This window comes from Rhinolophus sinicus, linkage group LG03 (assembly GCF_036562045.2).
Source record: "Rhinolophus sinicus isolate RSC01 linkage group LG03, ASM3656204v1, whole genome shotgun sequence".
NCBI classification, from domain to species: Eukaryota; Metazoa; Chordata; class Mammalia; order Chiroptera; family Rhinolophidae; genus Rhinolophus; species Rhinolophus sinicus.
The window spans coordinates 11,530,143-11,551,179 of record NC_133753.1 but is presented as its reverse complement, the minus strand read 5'-3'; the positions used below and the strand labels follow the sequence as shown (position 1 = coordinate 11,551,179).

Here is a 21,037-nt window from a genome sequence, read left to right as displayed (position 1 = left end):
ACCTACAGAAGATCCCCAACTATTCAAACATCAGACCCCATCTCTCAAACTCATTCTAAAGGTCAAACAGGTATATTGTGGGTGAGCAGTGACTCTGGTCCCCCATGCACTTTCTGCTTATAAATGTGCTTGTATCACAAAGGGATTTATGAAAACATAGCTAAAATTAAAAGCACACATTATTATAAATGTATTACTAAGAGTGTGTCTCTGAGTTGTAGAGTAAGAACGGCTGCTGCCTTTTCAAACAGCCCTACATGCGCAGAACACAGGGCCTTACGTGGAAGGTGGCTTTCACGCAGGTGTGTACAGCAGCTCCTGAAGATCCCAGGATATCGGGAGTCATGAGAGGATTTGAGGATAGCTGACTGCCATCCTGAAGCCATTCATTGTACCTCAAGCCGGACATTTTAAGCCTTTTATTTGGGTCGACTGTGAGAAGTCCTGCGGGAATAAATGGTTTTATTTTATGATTTGTCGTTTCAAACATAGTTTAAAGTCAACCTCAGACATAAATCCCAATTATGTTCACATGACATGATGATTTCTATAAGGCATCAACCTCCTACAAAAACAGTTACCTTTTCATATGCAGTTAAACCCCCTAGTGAAATACTGGATGCTACAGGCTAACTGACTTTTCAATCAGGAGAAAAGAACTGCCCTAAACAAAGACTCCCACTGGTGACTGGGTAAATTTCCAATGAAGAGAGAATATCTAGATCTACTTCTTTCACGTCCAAGCACCTTCTACAGGTCAGGGAAGGTAGTAAGGCATGAGAGACATGGAGACAGAGACTCACAGAGAAGCTATGAGGAGGAGATACATAGACAAAACCCAGATATTGTACCATCAGGAGATAAGGGCAGTAGCGAAACCCACACACACGGAGTGTCTGCGGGCCCAGGGCATGGGCTCAGCCCAGGGAGTGCGGGTGCCTGGAAAGCTTCCAGAAGATGAGTCTGGGGCACCGAGGGGGCGGGCCCCAGGGATTAAGAAGGGCCTGTGCACAGGCGTTCAGGACTCCCAGAGCCCAGCACTTGTGAGGAGTCAAGTGCTCGGCAATGGCGGAGCGCGGGGGGCACGATGCAGAAGCAGGCAGGACCGGGTCACGAAGGCCTCTGAGGTCTGAACGCTCCACGACAGAGCTGGACCTGGAGCTAGCGGATTCTCTGCAGGATTCCAAGAGGAGAGAGGCGTGATCACATCTGGGTATTAGGAAGGGCACTCTGCCGATCAGTGACAGCCAGGTAAAGTCAGAGGAAGTGAGAAAAGCTGAAAGGCTGTTATAAGATGTTAGAAGAGCAATGATGACAAGAACTAAGGTGGTGGCCATGTGACCGGTGAGGAGGACAGCTAGGAGGGACGCTGGGCCTGCAGGACAGAGGGACGGGCTGTGGAAGGCGAGGGCGTCGGGGAGTGAGCGTGGTGCCTGGCTTTCTCTTTGGTGACCCGGCTTCTTGGCAGTGCAGAGGAGGGAGATGGGAGCAGGCACATGTTTGGGGGGTGAGGAGAGTGAAAAAGCACAGGTGTGTTACGGAGGTGTTAGCTGGGGAGGCTGGTGGATGCAACTGCAACTCATGTGCTGACTGTGGGTACGATTACTGAGGGAGAGCATTCCAAGAAGAAAAGACGGCTCGGCAGGGTAGCCGGGAGACCTTTTAGAACACACGTGGATTCCTTGAGTAATAAACAAACATATGTGTAATACGCATGATTCCACTTCAATCACTGCACATCACATAAAATGCAAAATTTCATTAGATTCTTACCTTGGATCAAATCTTTAGCCTCTTGAGATACATTCTTCCAGGCTTCTCCTTCGAAGGAGAAATCTCCCTTTTTAATTTTCTTCATGATTTCCACTGCACTGGTACATGTCAAACTTTTGTCATGAGATTGGAACGGAACTTGCCCTGACAACATGGTATACTATGGAGGGGAAAAAAGGGAACAAATCATAATGTTTTCATTCATCCTATTGAGAAAAAAAGCATAAAACATTTCACTGAATGTTTTATCAGCACAATTTACCAAACATTACAATTAGCATTACTGGGTTTAAAAGGTTACATGACTATATTCAGTAAAACAACCAATACATTTCAAAGACCTGTAAATAAAGAGAAACAGCTTATTGTGACATGAAGATCTAAAATCATTTTTATAAACCTATTCAGAACAAAAAGAATACAGAATGGAGGGGGTCTGCCTTCAGAATTTATATCCAATTCCACACATTCTTTCCCTAGGACATTAACTATGGTTAAGAACTTTTAAAACACCATATTTACGCCTTCTTTATTTTGTTTGTAATCATCCCCATTTTATTTTTCTCATTGTTGTGTTAAATACAATGAATTCTCCACAGTAACCTTATTTCATTGTAGCCATGTGTTGGAAAATTTATGTTTAAGGTTTCTGCCATTTAAAATTCAACAGAAAAACCAAAAAGCTAAGGCTTGTCCTTGCAGCAGAGATTGGATTTTTGAAAAGTGATTCTTTAAACTTTTTGGAGGGTTTTCTCTCAGCTCGCTGAGACTTACAGCCTTGCAGAGGTCGGGGGGGGGGGGGGGGGCTGTAACTGGTGGTGGGCTGGCTGGCATGTGGGACGTACTGCGTCTGTGCACAGCCAGAGAGATGCATGGTGACAGCGAGCAGGTAACCCCGGGGGAAGCCCTCACCAGACAGGCACCAACCACACTGGCACCTTGATCTCGGGCTTTCAGCCTCCACCACTGGGAAAAAATGCAGTTCTGTTGTTGAAGCCACCCCGTCTGTGGTTCGTTGTTATGGCGGCCCGAGCAGCCTAAGACTGTGTGAGCTCTGTGTTGATTAAAGGCCTGGATGTTTCCGACGGGATCACACATCCCTGAGGGAGACTGGGTCGTAATCAAAGCCACATGACACTGCGTGATGCATCTGCCTGAGGTATTTGTTTTGTTCAGTGGGGGTAATATAAATCATTTTCATATTAAAATATCCACATTCATGTCTACTGGATGCAACATGCAAAAGGGCCATATATTTCTAAGTCAAATCAGGACACTCCGAATAAATTTTGTGCTTGTGCTGGGATGACTCAGGCTTTGTATCTAGACCCTCTGGAGATATGCATTCTTTCAAGTGGAAACGTTTGCAAAGCACTCTTTTTATTTTGACAGTTTAATGCAGGTGTTAACTTTTTCATTTGTATTTCATTATGTATCTCTAAAAGGCAAGGGTTTTTAAAAACCACAGCCACAACACCAAGACCATACCTAAAAATAATTAGCAGTAATTCCTTTGTGTCATTCACTACCCGATCAATATTCAAATTCTCCAACTGCATTACACACCTTGTATGTTATAATTACATCTGTATGATTTAGATTTAGCTTGAATTGAATAAATATAATTGAAATTAAAAGTTCCTTGAATCATAATTCAAGTAGGATGCAAACATTGTTTCTTAAGTGTCTTTTAATCAACAGGTTCCCATGTTATTTTCTTCTTAGAATTTATTTGCTGGAGAAACTGAGTTGTCTGTCCTGTAAGACCTCATATAGTCTGGATATTGTGACTGTACTCCTGTAGCATCATTTAACCTGTTCCTCGCCCTGTTTTTCTTAAAAACTTGACAGTGAGATCTAGAGAGGAGCACGGCTTCTATCCATGCCACTGCACAAAGTTATTTCCATAGAGATGGCATTCAGAAGCTCTAAAATACTTGTCTCATGTCTAAGAGTCTTTTAAAATGTATGATGGTTAAAATGGCCTATATTGGCCTATGTTTAAAGCAAGGGCTGTTTTATAAGGGGTAATCTTACAATATTACAAAAAATGAAGGCTCTTGTTTAGCTAGACATATTTTTCAGGAGTGCTACTAATGAAAACGTAATCAATTTAAGTTCTTAAATAAAACTCTCAAATCTACAGAAGTCAGTTGTTTATTTTTATTAAAAAAATCTTATTCATCAATATGTAATTTTAGTTTGCAAATTGATGACTTAAAATTACTGAAATGAAAACTATATAAAGCATAAAAGAAAAAAAGGAATCATCTTGCAGGGACACCTGGCTAGCCACTGGGGAAAAACAAACCGAAATAAATCCCAGATGGAGTGCAGATTAAAGTATAAAACTAAAATATATTTCTAGAGGAAAATTTAGGAGACTATTTATATAACCCTGAGTTGGGGTAAGGGCAGAGTGACAATCTGACATTAAAGCCAGATACTATAAAGGAACAGACTGACATATCTTACTATATAGAAATAAGTCGGACAGAAAAAGTCGAGAACCATATGACTTCACTCATATGTGGGATATAAAACTGAAAGCAACAAAGGAACAAGACAAACAAATAAAGAAACAAAAACTCATAGACACAGACAACGGTTTAGTGGTTACCAGAAGGTAAGGGTGGGGGATGGCAAAAGAGGGTAAAGGGGTCTAATATATGGTGATGGAAGGAGAAGTGACTTTTGGTGGTTAGCACACAATGTGATACATAGATAATGTATTGTAGAATTGTACACTTGAAACCTATATGATTTTACTAACCATTGTCACCCCAATAAATTTAATTAAAAGAATAAAAACATTTTTTTTCTATTTAAACCCTTCTAAAAACAAAATTAAAATACCATATTGAAATAAACAAAATTTTTAAATGACAAACCAGAAAAAAACAGTTCCAATATTAATGGCAGACAAACTATCAAAATCTTTAACAGAGTTTTAAAATTCAGTAAGAAAAAATTTCCCACAGGAAAGTGGGCAAAGCTCATAAAGAGCGATTTATAAAAGAAAAAAATACAAATGTCCAAATACATGAAGATGCTCAGGCTGAAGATCCATCAAAGACATGCAGGAGAATGATAACATCAGCAGGAAATAACTTAAGATCGAAATTGACGGCACTCAGTGCGTTTGCATACAGTTCAAGAGAACATGATAAGCTAAGCCTTCTAGAAAGAAATCTAGGCAGATAGGTCAAAATAAAGATGAGTATACCTTTCTCCTAGAAATCTATTCTAAGGAAATAATGAGACAAATGCAAACTCATATATAAAAGATAGTCATTTGTGTAGTTTAAAATTGGTAAAAAACTGGAAAATGCTAACTGCTCATTAGTAAAGAAGTGATTAAATAAACTTTGGAGGCTCAACCTACATGTATAATATCATCCCATTTATTAAACCCCTGAATATATATGCATGTATATAGAGAAACCTATAGCAAGATGTAAAGCATATAAAACACGGTGGGGCAGGGGAGTCAGAGGGAGCGTGAGCCTGCAGGGCACCCTCTCTGTATGACAAGCTTACAAGTGCTTCCATTTTGCTCCTGTATCTTTCTGTAGTGTCTGAAAATTTCTCCCTAAGATCATGCATTACAAATTATATGCTGAAAAAATGTCAAGCTATTTTGAGAAAAGACATGCCGAGATGTTTCTAGCTTAATGTTCTGTTTCTGATCATGGCAACAAAGGGTATTTTTGTGTAAAGCCTGCTTACCATGATTACTATAAGTTACTATAATAGTTCTAATTTTATCTATTAGTTAATTTATCCTAAATGATATTCTTTAACCCCATTTTAGTCTGAAAACCTCAAAGAATGTGTTTTCTAATGTTTTTTCCATTGAGTCACTTTGCTACTTTTACATTGTATCTATTATGAATCTTTTGAGACTATATTACTGATTCTTAAAAAAAAAAAATATATATATATATAACTCTTCTATTCACATAAAATACAGCTGCCTTAAGTATTTCAAAATAAACTAAAATCAAAATTCCTACATTTTCTCCAATGTAAATTTTAAGAAAGAAAAATAGTTTTCTGTCAGGCCTGCAATTGGTTGCACAGAAAAGAAGCCAATGTGCCACTTTCTTTCATGAATGTAAGAAAACCAGCCAAGAGCGAGGTAGGTCCAGATGATAGCCAAGAACTGAGTAGGTTTAACGGCTCTGCTGAAACGACTCACCAGAATGACACCCAAACTCCAGAGGTCACAGGACTCATCGTAGCCATTATGGTTCAGGAGCTCGGGGGCAGCGTAATGAAGAGTGAAGCACGGCGTCTTGAGAGGCTGATTATCAGGCGGCTTTAGGCGTGCAAACCCAAAATCAATTACTTTAATTTCCAAATTGTCATTTTCGTCAGTGAACAATAAATTCTGCAAGATACAAACACTGGAATTAGTCTCTCATTAAAATGTCATGGCCCTTGGTGATGCCATTTGTGTAAAGAATCTATATATTGATACAGTGCTGTCTGACCGGGAGGGGATGGGTGCTGGACGTCAGTGTACTGCTGTACGTTGCTTTATACTTTTTTTGTATTAGTTCAAGTTTACAACGTTATGTGAAACATTTTTCGACTGCACCATGCCTCGTGTGATGTCAGAGCCTTTGTCTACGCTGTTCTGGAACTCGGACTGTGTTTGTCTTCTGTTTCCTCCACCAGCCTCCTTCCAAGCTGGCTCAGGTTCACTGTTCCTCATTTAGAGATACCATCCGTAGCACACCACCGACCTGCAGTTAGGACTTTTTATGCTTTCTCTTAGCATCACCTCTGCATTATCAGTCCAATGTCTTCATCCCAATCAGACCATAATTCCATCAGGGTAGGGACTGTGTGTCCACCTTATGTATGACTCTATCCCGAGGGCCTGGCACAGTCACATAGTAGGTGCTTTGATAAATATTTGTCCATTGAATGAAGTCATCAATAAAATAGTTATATAAGATCTAGTATAGCCTATTGAAGAAGACACGGTGGAGAAATACATTACATTTCAGAACTATTTTCTCCAAAACAGTTAATACTTAAACATTTTTGATACTTATGGGTATTATCCCTCAATTATTCTGAAAACATTGCTATTTTGAATTATTCATCCACCAAGGTTTCACTGTACTACCTTTTGTATTTATTACATCCTTAATAAATGCTAACTTTCTTGATGTCTATGTCTTTAGACATTCTAACAATATCTGTTACGCCTTTAATGTTCATTAAATCATTTCCCAGCTCTGCAACATCATTTGTTTTGTGAATAGTATTCTAACTGAAATAAAAGACATCATAGAAGGCTTCATTGGTACAAAGAAGAAAAATCTAAGCCTTCTTCTATTCAAGAGTTAAAAACAAGTAAAGTGGCAGGAAAGAAAAGCAAAACAACTACCTGAAAGAACTTAAAATTTTTCTATCATACAATACTTAATCCTGAATTTGTGATGGAATTAAGAGGTGGATATAAGTATATATAAGGCTTCACCAAACTGAGGTCACAGGTGGGGTTCACGGACCTGTACCTGGCCTGGGAGGTGTTGCTCAGCAAATGACCTCTGAGCGTGTGCACGGGGCAGGCACTGTGCCACACACAGGGTCGCGAGGGAGGCACGCCTGCTCCCTTCGTCATGGAGCCTACTCACTCTTTGGAAATGACTTCAGCTGAGTCTATATGAAGACTAGCAATGGACTTTCGTGACCTTGGACCTTGAAGTGGAGGGGATGTGACAGCCCTTCTCCATTCCTCTCCCAACTCTAAGTGGAGTTGGGTGCCAACGGTCAGGAATGGTAGGGAGTGACCAATCTCCTTTTATCTTCATTTCAAGTTCTGTCTGAAAATAATTTGGGATATTTTTTATTAATGTTTCAAGAGTAAGGGGACCAGTTTGAAAAATACAAAATAGCCTACTAAGAATGTCAGCCAGCTACTAAACTTTTCTGATTCTCACCTAGAATTCAGGATTTTGCCTAAACAAATGCCACATAAATATCTACCAAAAGATATATAAGTGGATCTTAAAATGCTACATCATTGGGAAAGGTATTACATTTTTAGTTTGGAAATAATATACTCTGCCATTTAAAAGTCAAGGTGAAACTATTTTACTATGAAAATGTTAGCACAAAGCTACATTTTCATTTCTCCAAAAAACTACTTTGATAGAGGACTATAATTGTAGTGGAATGGCCTCAAGAATCTGACAATTCTTCATTTCAAATGACTATTTGAAAGAAAAGTTTTATAACAAAGAAGAAGAATTAAGCTATGTAAGTATCTTCTCATCAGTAAAAAGGCTCAGGAGGACAGTTGCATCATTTGAGACTCATGAGATGACAGATGGCCAGTTATCAAAGAATAAAACGTGAAAATGAATTCTATACAGTCATGGAACAGATCTTTTCAATTAAAAAAATTACATGCGTGTTCCTTGTCTATCAAGAAAACATTTAAGTGGTGTGCTTTCACATTTAAAAATAGACAGCTAATCTCCAACGTACAGAGCACCATATTTTTAGTGGGCGTTATGTAGGAGACTGAGAACTACGATGAAGGAAGCAGAGGGGCGGCTATCATAGTTGCAAGTTCACAAAACACAATTCACTTCTGATTAATTGCTAGTAATGTGAATAACAGTAACAGAAAGTACATAGACAGAAGTTCACTTCAGGAATCAGTTAGTAATATTTGAATGCACAGAATTCCATTTTAAAAACAACCCCTTCCTACCACTATTTCAAGATACTTAAATAAAAGGCAAAAATGGTGCTTTTTGAAAAATACTCTTTTGTGGTCTAACACAAAAAATAAACACCAAATAAATTATTATTTTAAGCATACTTAAAAATGCATTATAATCACATGGTAATTAAAAATGAAGCTCCATTTTAAAGGGGATATGTATAATTTTGCATATGGCAAAAGATGATTCATTGCTATTCTTTTATAAATTACTGGGTTTTATTTTCTAATTTTCATTATTATTTTGATGATTTCTAAAAGGGAGGAATTTTCATATTTTTGATACTATAAAGGGATCATTCTAGAATTAGAACCTTCTTTATTAACCTTTTCAAAGAAGAAACATAAAAACTGCTACTTCTGCATTGCTACACAGTTCTATAAATATTATAGTATGGGAGCAAAAGAAAGCATCTATAAGGCTGGTATAACTAATTAAACAAAGACAATTCTTTATGTTTAAATATTTAGAACAGAATTATATACATTCCTATTTCTGAGCTAATCAATTTGATTACAAAGGTGAAAAAAAAGCTTTCAAAATGCTTCATTAAAAAAAAACCCCTCTAAAATGGTATACCTATAGAAGTGATATAATTTTCCATTACAAAAATTTCCATTGCTATTTTTAGCCCACAACTGTTGCATAAAGTATTTCTTCCATAAAAGGCTCTCACACTTACAAATAGAACCTCAGGATGATTAGCAGGCCAAAAAAAAAGGACAAATTTATTTTTGGCCTGAAATACAAAAGAGAAAAATCCAAGAAACATGACATTTGCAAGTACCTATTTAGCAGAAAGCTCCAAAAGTTAAAAAAAAAGAAAAGAAAGAAAGAAAGGAAAAAAGCCCACACGTATTTGGGGGCCATTCACTAATGACACCTGACTGGGTTACGTGAGAGGACATGTCCGCGTCTACCTCGGGTTTCAAGTCTCGGTGCACCACTCCGACGTCGTGCATGTGGCTTACGGCGGAAACAAGCTTCCGCATGATGTGGCTGGCTTCCGTCTCACTGAAGTGTTTCTTTTTCTTAATGCGTTCAAACAACTCTCCCCCGTTCAGAAGTTCCATCACCAGGAAAGTGTGAAGCTAGAAAAGGAGAAAGAATCAAGTGCAAGGCCTTGATGAAGACACGTTTATGGCCGTAGGAAACATTTACTATTAACTAGCACCCATACATTTAAATAATCTGTTGAAATAATCATCAGCAACCCCTGTGTTTTAGAGGAAAGGGATGAAGGATAAAGTGGCTTTTTTTAGAATTCTATTTCGGTCATGGAAAATCTCAAGTACTGCAGTGAAATCTTTATATATCCTTTCCTTAACTAATTCTTTCATTTGAATTCCATCCCAACGCTCTCTATCAAGGTTACATAGCTTTCTTTTTAAAGTGTGACCTAGCGCTGATAATAATGTGAAACTGACTGCTTTGAATAATATGGAAGGGTACTGATGGGGTATGAGCAACAACTGCCCATGGGGAGACCTAACACACACACACATTTAATGGCAAATGTACTTTTTAAAAAGGGCATTGCTTGGTGATGTCACTTTAAACCTCCTTTTAGGGCTCAACAGATGAGTTTCACGGTTCCTGTTAACACCTATGGCAAATACTCATAACTCACTGTGGGCTTTCAAAAAATAATTGCTTTTGATCCCAGTGAAATTAGCTTAGTTAAATAGTTCAAATGATTATATACTTACTATGCTCTGCATACTCTGTTTGTAAAGAAAACATAGGAGGTATCAAGAAGCAAAGGAATTATATCAGCTCTCAAATAAAAACAAATGCTTTAAAAAGAGATACACCAATCAATATTCAGATTTAGTGCTATGCATTATAGCACCGACATCACTTCAGCAAATAAAACGTTTCCCTTTGAATCAGCAAAATCCAGAATTGCTTCAGAAGAAAGACAATAAATATATCGTCCTGCACATGTTGTGCAAATTGTAATGGGTGAGCAACGCTTTTAAATATGAGAACTGTTCCCAGACTACGAGAGACCAAGCCAGTTTGAGTTGCTACATTAGACAACAAGGTCCAAGATGAAGGTGTGCTGTAAGCTTTAAAAGAAATGGGGGCAATACCTACAGTGGTTTAAAAGATAGGTTTTGGAGTCAAACCTGGGCCTGTTTCCAGTTCTGCTACTCACTTAGGACCCTGGGGATGTTCCTTTACCTCTATGAACTTTAGGATCCTTCCCAATAAAATGCAGGCGACAATGAGAAAATGTGTGTGTGGTAGCTTGAATAACGGCCCTCCAAAGATGCCATATCCTACTCCCCAGAGCCTGTGGATGTTCCCTCGTATGGAGCTCTGCAGGTGTGAGTGAGGAATGGGAGATGGGGAGGGTATCTCATTTATCCATCAGAGTCAGCAGTAGGAGAGGGGACTGAGGAAACAAGACCCTGGAGTGATGCATGGAAGGCTCACAAGCTGAGAAATGTGGGCAACCTCTATGAGGCTGAAAAAGGCAAGAGGCCAATGGACTATCCCTTAGGGTCTCCAGAAGGAACCAGCTCAGCTGACACCCTGACGACACCAGTGAGACTGATTTTGGACTTCTGATAGTCAGACTGTCAGATAATTTGTATTGTTTTAGGTTTGTGGTAACTTGTTATAGCAGCAAGAGAGTAGTAAAGTAATAGAGTAGTAAAGCACAAATCATGGTACACACAACGAACTACACTGCTGTACAGTCAAAGGCTGAAGACCCACCCTCAATCCATTTCACACATTAGTTGAAAGGAAGATTGTGTGGATTGGGGATGATCTAGGCAACTGTGTCACCATCATGGAAAAAACAACCCAAGATATCAACAACGGCATGTTAGAATGATAATGTATTTATACTAGTACATATGTGATTATATCAGGAGACAATTTATATGAAAATAGCTAATAAAAAATTTAACTTGTGACAAAAAATTAGGGATGCAGTTCCTGGGATCCGACAGCAGCCTGAAGGCCAGAGATCCAGTCTTTGCTGGGGTGTAGCTGGGGACACAGCTGCAAAACCACAGAGCAGGCGCGGAAGGTCATCCACCAATCTCTTGATTAACGTGGGATTCCTCTTCACTGAGAGGTTGTCCAGGCTCGTCTCAAGCACCTCCAGTGGACAGGGGACTCACTACCGCCGCTGTGGCTGAGTAGCCCAATGAGGGGGAGGCAGGAGAGGTGTAGTACCGAGCCCCTGCGACAAACATGTTCCTTGTCTGGCTGTGAGAACCAAAGAGCAAGAAGACGATGATATTATTTTTGCTCAGCCACCTGAGGTGAAAGCCAGGGTGTGTTTTGCCTCCCCTAAGGCAGCAGAGCAAAGTAATTAAAAGCTTGCTCTGAAATCGGACTGCTTGGGTTCAGATTACAGCATTATCACTTACAATCTGTGACACCCTGTTACTTCTGTGAGTTTCCATTTTCTTACCTCATAGAGTTACTGTAAGGATTGAAGAAGGTAATCCACGTAGAGTATCTGGACCACGTAAGGTATGTGACAGTAAATGGCAGCAGTTATTACAGTTATGATGCTGCCACTGCCTGGTTTCACCAGGATGTATCATTCGTGGGCATAACACTTGGGTAAATTTCCATGTGGTAGAGAACTGGGCCACAGCTATCCTAGGACATGGATGGCACAGCAGCACAACAAAGAGAGCCCAGAACCGGAGACCAGGTTTTCCCAACTAGATTTTTCACTGACTTGCTATGTGACCTTGGACAAGTCTCATGATCCTTCGAATCTCAGTTTCTTCTTTGGAAAAGTCAGGGCAAACCCCACCCATGACTGGTTTTAGCTCTTGTGCCCAGCATATTGTCTTGATTAGGGCTATGTTATCCCACCCAGTCCCAGGGGGAAAGACAACTGCAATGGAGCAGTTTCTGTCAAGGAAGCAGGAAGTGCAGGAACTGGGGGGGCCACAAGGACCTGACACAACGGCACTCCTCCCGTATCCAAAGTTATATCCACTGGTTAGCTTCCTGTTAGAAAGCAGGACTGGGAACAGAAGGGGGGCAGTGTGACATGGCCTGTGGTCTGAGCAGAAACTGCCACCTGGAATAAGATGATAAAGGGGAGTATCTTGGCCCTTTTGCTTCCTGTGTTCTTTAGCTTGCATGAATCATGTTTAAGGCTCTCTCTGATCTATTCTAGAAATGAAAGGGAAGTTGAAGGCTAAAACTTTGTGAGTCCTGAGAGGTACGAGTGATTCAGCTATGGTGGTAGCAGCTGAACTGGCAATAAGTACACCACAGCTTGTGGCAGTGACACTGAGTTCCTGTCCTTCTGTCCTCCTTCCATATAGTTACTACCGAGTGAGAAAAGCAGAAGTGAAAGGATGCATGGGTTTGGCGGTAGGTAAGAGTGTGTGTGCAGTAGTTTCTCTGCCCTCTAGGTGACGTCCCATAGTCCCGACTCTGACCCAGTAGCACCAACAAAACTGGTGAAAAGTAGAAACTTGAATGTGAATTAGTATGCAGAGAAAAAAAATGTGGAATACCTGATCATGAAAAACTTCATGTAATTTCACGATATTGGGGTGTCCTTCACAGAGTTTCAGAGCTGTTATTTCTTTCTGAGTATTGGCTTCCATCCTATAAGATAAAATAATAAGCCTCTATAAACTTCTTCACCAAGTTTTGATGTCAGTATTGCCCAACCCTAATTCTGTTTTTATTTACAGTGTATTCAGAATATGAGTGTCAAAGTATCAGAATGAGTTTTCCATGAAATGAGTCAAACCACCCACCAGAACAGGTAATGCATTATTCTGGAGAAAACGATTATTTCTGAGTCAGAAAAAAGCTAATCACATGAAGAAATGGACGCCCTACTTACCTGACAATTTGGTAATAAGAGTATATAATCAGGGAGGGAATAATCGGTTATCAAAACAACAACGTGGCTCTCAAAGCTACCAGTAGATTGCTGAATAATTTCAGGAAAAAAGTATTTCAAATACACAATAAATAGGAATGGCAACAGCTGCTGAACTCACTAAGCAAATCTGATTAAATATCACTGCCACAAGGAAGTTTTCTCATAATAAAGCCAAAGGCCTATTATACTCTGATTTACGTCTAAAATGGATGACTTTATCAGAAAATACCTATTAGAGACACAAATATAGAGAGATCAACCGAGGAGCTGAATGGCTAAACCTGTGGGTGAAAAACCTTACAAGATGCCATTGATTTCCCTTTAAATAAAAATCTTAATTTATAGAATCCATTGACTAGGATGAATACGTAAGAGACTGCCAGAAACCTTTTGGTTATACCTTTTGCTGATTATTTTGACTGCAAACGCTTGGTTACTTTTTTTGTGTGTGCACTTTCGACAAATTGAAAAACTTCCTTCTCCCAACGGTTTGTCCTTCAGATCTAGGTCATAGTGTTGATAGAATGGAGAGTCCTGACAAGAAACCAACATCATTCAACTTAAGAAAATATCCATAATACACAGGGATAAATAAAACTGTAGAGTAACAGGGCATCACTAATGCTAATAAATCTGAACAGACTACATTTATAGTCTTCTAAAATTCATCTTTAGCTCACTCAATGTTCATCTATATCATTTATTTAAGACGCATAATTTTCTGTCATTGTAAAAAGGAGCTCATTCAAATTGATATTAATGGTTCTCTAGGGTACATATTGCTATTTTTAGTTATTCATTTCTTAAAATTTTATCTTAGTTGAATGGTAAGCCTATTACATTTACTGGACTTGAGAATCAGTGTCAGTATTCAAACCACAAATAGGCCATTTCATTAACCACATCTATCTACCTTCATCATTGCACTCCTGGCAACATTTGTCACCCCAGGACGTTCAACTCCCAGGTGAAACTGAAGAGGGTCTATGACGGCTGCATTACGCTTGAATAAAATAGAAGGCGCAACAAAGGAGTAGCCCTAAAAAACAAAAGGAAAGGTGGAGAATGCAGATTTGCAATTTTCCAGTTTAGCACAGATTTGACTAAATAAACAGAAATAATAAAAAAATGCTCAAATAGCTGTTAAGGTGAATCTAATTTTATTTTATTTGTAATCTAAAACGCAAGGTTATTTCAAATTAATAGAAAAATGCTTTTTTGAAGGAGATAATGCCATCTTCTGGTAGAATTAAACCAATTCAAAGTTAAAGGCAGAAAAATATCTCCTCCCTATCGACTCCCCACATCTGACTCATAGCTGTAATTCTTTTGCTTTGCTGATAAAAGTTCATTTATAAACACAAGTAACTTCTCCAAAAAGATGGAGTTAGGCAAAGTGGTCCAAGTGCTTTTCAAACTAGAAAAAAAAGTAAGTTTCATTACAGTTGGTTGCTAATTCAGCAATTATCTGACTTTTATTATATTTCCTTAGACCAATTAAACTTAAAATTGAGTTCTAGGAAAAGAATAAAAGCAAGTGGCAGAATCATGTGAGCCAAAAGTGATATAATGATGGGTGACTAACCTGTTCAAGCTAGAACATTCACTAACTCGTTCAATGAGAATTTTTTAAAATACCTACTATGTGGCCAGACAAGTGCGAGACATCAGTGTCGCAAATGTCTAGAGATGCATCTGAATGGTCAGATTAAAGCGTGCTAATAGTATACTATGGGAATCAAAGAAGTGAGGTTATTATATCATTTAATAGTTAGAATACTTCATCTTAAGTCTGAGAAAGAGCCTTTTCTAAATATAAAATCCGTTCTAAATATTTTTTTTTAGAAAAGCAGTTAAGATTATTCACTGAAAATAAAAAATCAGGTAACACTGTTCATGAATTAAAGAATATTGTATGTATAGAGAGAACCCCAAAGATTCCACCAAAAAAACCCATTAGAACTGATCAATCAATTCAGTAAGTAGCAGAATACAAAATTAATATTCAGAAATCGGTTGCATTTTTATATTCCAACAATTAACTATTAGAAAGAGAAATTAAGAAAACAATCCCATTTACTATTGCATAAAAAAAAATACCTAGGAATAAATTTAAAGAAGGTAAAAGACCTGTATGCAGAAAATTATAAGACATTGAAGAAAGAAATTGAAGTTACAAATAAATGCAATCATATACCGTGCTCATGGATAGGAAGAATTAACGTTAAAATGTCCATACTACGCAAAACAATCTATAGATTTGATGCAATCCCTATCAAAATATCAATGGCAGTTTTTCACAGAACAAGAACAAATAATCCTAAAATTTATATGGAACCATAATAGATCCCGAACAGCCACTGCAATCTTGAGAAAGAACAAAGTTGGAGGTATCACGCTACCTGATAATCAAGCTATACTACAAGGCCATAGTAATCAAAACAGCATGCTACTGGCATAGAAACAGACACACAGATCAACAGAAGAGAATAGAGAGCCCAGAAATAAACCCGTGCCTATATGGTCAATTAATCTATGACAAAGGAGGCAAGAATATACAATAGGGTAAAGAGAGTCCACTCAATAAATGGTGTTGGGAAAAGTGGACAGATACATGCAAAAAAATGAAACTGTTTTACCTTCTCACACCATATACAAGAATAAACTAAAAATGGATTAAAGACTTAAATGTAAGACCCGAAACCATAAAACTCCTAGAAGAAAACATAGGCAATAAACTCTGATATTTCTCTTAATAATATATCTTTTTGGATATATCTCCTCGGCTAAGAGAAACAAAAGAAAAAAGCAGCAAATGGGACTACATCGAACTAAAAAGTTTTCTGCATAGCAAAAGAAACCATCAACAAAATGAAAAGAGATCCTACTAAATGGGAGAAGGTATTCACCAATGATACATCTGATAAGGGGTTAATATACAAAATTTATAAAAAACTCATAAAACTCAACACCAAAAAACCAAATAATTCAATTAAAAAATGGGCAGAGGATCTATATTGACATCTCTCCAAAGAGGACATACAGATGGCCAATAGACATGTGAAAAGATGCTCAATGTCACTAATCATCAGAGAAATGCAAATAAAACCACAATGAGATACCTCCTCACTCTGGTCTGAATGGCTATCATCAATAAATCAACAAAAAAACAAGTGCTGGCAAGGATGCGGAGAAAAGGGAACCCTCATGCACTATTAGTGGGATCGCAAATCGGTGCAGCCATTATGGAAAACAGTATGAAGGTTCACCAGAAATTAAAAATAGAACTACTTTATGACACAGCAGCTCCACTTCTGGGTATTTATCCAAAGAAATACAAATGCTAATTTGAAAAGATGTATGCACCCCTGTGTTCACTGCAGCGGTATTTACAATAGCCAAGATATAAAAGCAACCGAAACGCCTATCAATAGACGACCAGATGAAGAAGATGTGGTACATACGCTACAATGGAGTATTACTCAGGCGTGGAATCTAAAGAATAAAATAAACAAAAAAACCCAAAACAGAAACACGCACAGAGATAGAGAACAAACTGATGGTTGCCAGGTGGGAGGGGGGGTTTGGGGGCGTGGCTGGGTCAAAAAGGTAAAGGGATTAAGAAGTACAAATTAGTAGTTAGAAAATAGTCACAGGAATGTAAAGTACAGCATAGGGAATATAGTCAATAATATTGTAATAACTATGTACAGTGCCAGGTGGGTACTAATCGGGGGATCACTGCATAAATTACATAAATGTCTAACCACTATGCTGCACACCTGAAACTACTATAAAATAATACTGAATGTCAACTATAATTGAAAAAAAAAAAATTATATATGAATGGAGGTAAAATAACGTAGTATTGTGGTTTCTGGAGCCTGAACAGAAATAAAATTTCAGGTATAAAATCAACACATTTTTATTTCAAAACTAAACACATAAACAATGGCTGCTGTTTAACAAATCATAAGCTTCAGTTTGCAATATCTCTGCATTTAATAATTTTGAAGAGATTAGAGAATCCTGTTTTGAAGATGCCAAAACAACTTTCATATGGGAAAATTAACCTTTTCTTTCAAAGCACACCTGGCCAGTGCCCTCTCGGGGCTTACCTGAAACAGCCTCTCGGAACTTTGGGGCAGGGCTGCGGGAGAGTAGGTGGGATCCATCTCTGTGAACTCTTCTGCAAAGTTACTCACATCTAATTCATCTCGGATGACTGGTTTAAATGGTGCGGGCACTTTTTTGGCAGCTAAATCATCCCAATTGATTTTCTAAAACAGAAAGAAAATTAGTACAAAGTAGAAATCAGCAAAGTTAAACTCTATTTTCTAAGAATAACTAAGCCAGATTACGATTTTAATTGACCATAGAAAGAGGGGTATATATTTCAAATTAATGATTAAAAAAATATTTTCATAAGCATGAGTACGTTTTCTAACTGCAGCTTGCAGGTCCAGCCAAGGCTGTGTCTGAAAGTTGAGACTCCTTTTACATCACGGTGGCGTCTCAGCATGTCCTCTGGGGGGCACCCGGATACCTAGTTTACTTTTAGGAACAACAGAAAAATTACATTTGGTCTGAGCCTCCTGAAAAAGGTATCAAGCCAAAACAAAAGTGTAATAAAGGGCTTTAAAATGCTCTGTGGATATGGACATTAAGTCTAAAGGCAGATTCCTATTTTCTAGAGGCAGTGTTAATTGGCTCTCCTCCTGTACTTGCTTTTCCTCCTGGTCATCTGGATAATTAGAAAATAAACTCAGTAGAAGTCATGCATTTGTTGACATCTATAGGTTTAAATGATACTAACATGCTGATGTAACCACTCTCCTCATTCAACTGTATTCAAGCATTATAAACATCGCCTGTTCTCTTCCCCATGGGATAATCCAAGGCCCCTTTTCACCATGTCAGATACTTAAAATCTGATAAATTGTTGTTTTATATTATTCAAATGCAACCCTCCTGTTTTCTTTATGTTCCTTCTATCACTTAAAACAACCTCAGATAACACTTACTTCAGTCCTACAGATATCCTATTAATATATTTCTTTGAATCTGTCATTTTTTATAGTAAAACATACCATTATTTATGTACAATTAAGAAAGACAAAACATTACCAATTAGAATGGCAAGATGTTGTTCATTGTAAGATGCATACTGATTTCAGAGATGGTAAAATGTGAAACTTGCATTTCTAGGTTGATGGCATTCAGTAAGTTTAATCAACTAACATAAAAATGTTGTATTATGCCCTCTTGTGGAGGCAATGAATATAAAATTATTAAAATTACAGATCTTCAAAAATTTCAGCTAGAATGGATTCTAGAGATTATTTAGTTTATCTCCTTTATTTGATCCAGATGGAAATTAAAGCCCAGAAATACGAACTAACCTTTTCCCTTAAACTTTAGCTAGTGGAAGGGTCAGGATTCAAACACTCTCTTTACTTTCTAGTGTTCTTTCCTCTATGCAGCTGTAATGTATTCATTATAAGCATGTGACTTGTGCTTGGCTATTGTACATACACTATAAGACACTTCTAGAGTAAAGGGGTAATTTAAGGAAACATGTTGTTAGCAGAACACTGAGTATGCACAAAAATGAATGCTATTAGGATTCTCTCCACCTCTATTCTATTTAGGTCTTTACAAGTCAAATTCTGGGTTTCCCTAATGTGTCCCTGTCATTTAAAAAGTCAAGGTAATTAAATTAAATAATCTAAAATTACTATTCCAAATTATAGGAAAAAGAAACTTCTCTACTATGAAGGATATAATAGTCACAAATACAGGGAACCATGGAGAAAAAGATTCTAGGAAAATATGATGGGCGGGGGCATTTTGCTTGAATACTTTCTTGAATTTTACCTTATTAATTTTTAAGCCAAACTTCTCAGTAAGATGTATGAAATCATTTGTTCAAACATTAACTTTTCTGAGCCATATGAACCTATGAAGTGTACATACCGAGAAATTAATTTTATTCTAAATGTATTTTTCACTATGTTACTGAACTTCTTGTAAGATGTACAATAAAATTTTTTTTAAATGGTTATACTGAAAGACTGAAATAAATGTTCTCTTTTTGGAGCACAGAAGTGCAGATAATTCTTATTCTCAATCACTATTTTTCTATATTTAAAAAACAATAAAGAACAACATGAAAGCTTACTCTACAGCAGAGTTTTCTCTTTGTTTTGGTATGCTATTTTCATTTGTTTTGGTGCTAATAATGTAAAAGCTCAGTTTGCAGAATAAAAATAAAACTTGGACAGTCCCTTTAGGCCATAAATATTTAGGTCATGCTTGTTGATATGATTAAATTATTTCAAAGTCATAAGCTCAGGGGTTTTAGAAAGCAAGGTCATGGTATCCCAGGTTGACTACTTAGACTGAAATAACAAGCCAACTCAGTCAATTTAACTTTTCCCCCCAGGTACCTAAAATTTTGGTGCTTTTGGGGGGACTACATTAAGCAAACTGAATTGAGCAAATGTGTTTCTGTTCTATAGAATGTTCTCATTAGGCTTTTTCAGAATAAGAAAGCACTATCTCAAGGACAAAGAAGATAAATGAATAATTCTCTACATGGTGCAGATATGTAAATGAGAAATAGGTAGATTCTGCATTTTCTAAGATTTCTCCTGGGAAACCAAGAGATGAAATCACTATCTAAAAGGTTTAATAAAACATGAACTGAGAGAGAAGTAAAAATATAATAAAAGTCTCCTCAGTGCGTATGCCTCAAATCTTGAGATCATAAATGGAAATGAAGACTCAGAAACGCTAACTAATTAGTTGACTCTTCAAGAACACGGGTTTGAACTGTGTGGGTCCATTTACACGTGGATTTTTTTTCAATAGATATAGAGTAGGCCTTCCCTAAACCTGGGTTTTGCATCCAAGGAGTCAACCAAGCACGAATCAAAAACAGTATTTTTGATCCATGGTTGGGAATCGGCGAATGCAGAGGGCGACTGTGTGCAGCGTTCTGTGCCATTTTATGAGCATCCTCACATTTTGGTGACGGAGGAAGGGGTGGGGTGGGGGTGGGGTCCTGGAACCACTCCTCTTGAGGATACTGAGAGATGACTGTAGTTAAGTTTGGGGGGGAGTCAAAAATTATACTTGGATTTTTGACTGCACAGGGGGGTCAAAAACCCTCACGTCGTTCAAGGGTCAACTGTAGTACTTCGAAAATCAAACGTTATGATCTTTCCCACTCCCGCTTCATTTAGGGAGAAAAAGACCATTTAGGTCTCTACAGGTAGAATTACGATCCTTCTGGAAGGGTCCTTGTCATTTTAAAATGGCAGAATATACGTGAAAATAGGAAGAAACTGACACCAAAAGGGGCCATGTTCAAACTCCCCCAAGACAGCAGGGCACATAAAAAAACCCATCTGTGCAATAAATTTCACCTGAAAAAAATGATGTTCTTTGATTTCATCTGCATCACGTGGACCACATCCCAATCTTTTCTTGGGATCTTTCATCAAAAGACGCTGAATGAGGTCTTTAGCTAAAGCACTCATCCCTTGGGGATACGGAGGCTCGCTTTTTAATATTCTCCTGTAGGCAGATAAAACTTGCTGTTAAAACAACCAGAGGATGA

The 21,037-nt window shown here is 37.9% G+C and overlaps 1 protein-coding gene across 4 annotated transcripts in view; it reads right to left on the bottom strand.

Moving 5' to 3' along the window:
* RPS6KA5 (ribosomal protein S6 kinase A5) overlaps positions 1–21,037 on the bottom strand; it is a 168,664-nt gene that overhangs the window by 19,401 nt on the left and 128,226 nt on the right. For all 4 annotated transcript variants that reach the window (XM_019745027.2, XM_019745046.2, XM_019745062.2 and 1 more), the window contains 9 exons: positions 20,844–20,994; positions 17,532–17,693; positions 14,327–14,452; positions 13,814–13,947; positions 13,034–13,127; positions 9,446–9,616; positions 5,975–6,166; positions 1,774–1,933; positions 281–444 (listed from right to left, as the gene is read on the bottom strand). In XM_019745027.2, coding sequence (XP_019600586.1) covers positions 281–444; positions 1,774–1,933; positions 5,975–6,166; positions 9,446–9,616; positions 13,034–13,127; positions 13,814–13,947; positions 14,327–14,452; positions 17,532–17,693; positions 20,844–20,994 — 1,354 coding nt within the window. The remainder of the gene's footprint in view (positions 1–280; positions 445–1,773; positions 1,934–5,974; positions 6,167–9,445; positions 9,617–13,033; positions 13,128–13,813; positions 13,948–14,326; positions 14,453–17,531; positions 17,694–20,843; positions 20,995–21,037) is intronic.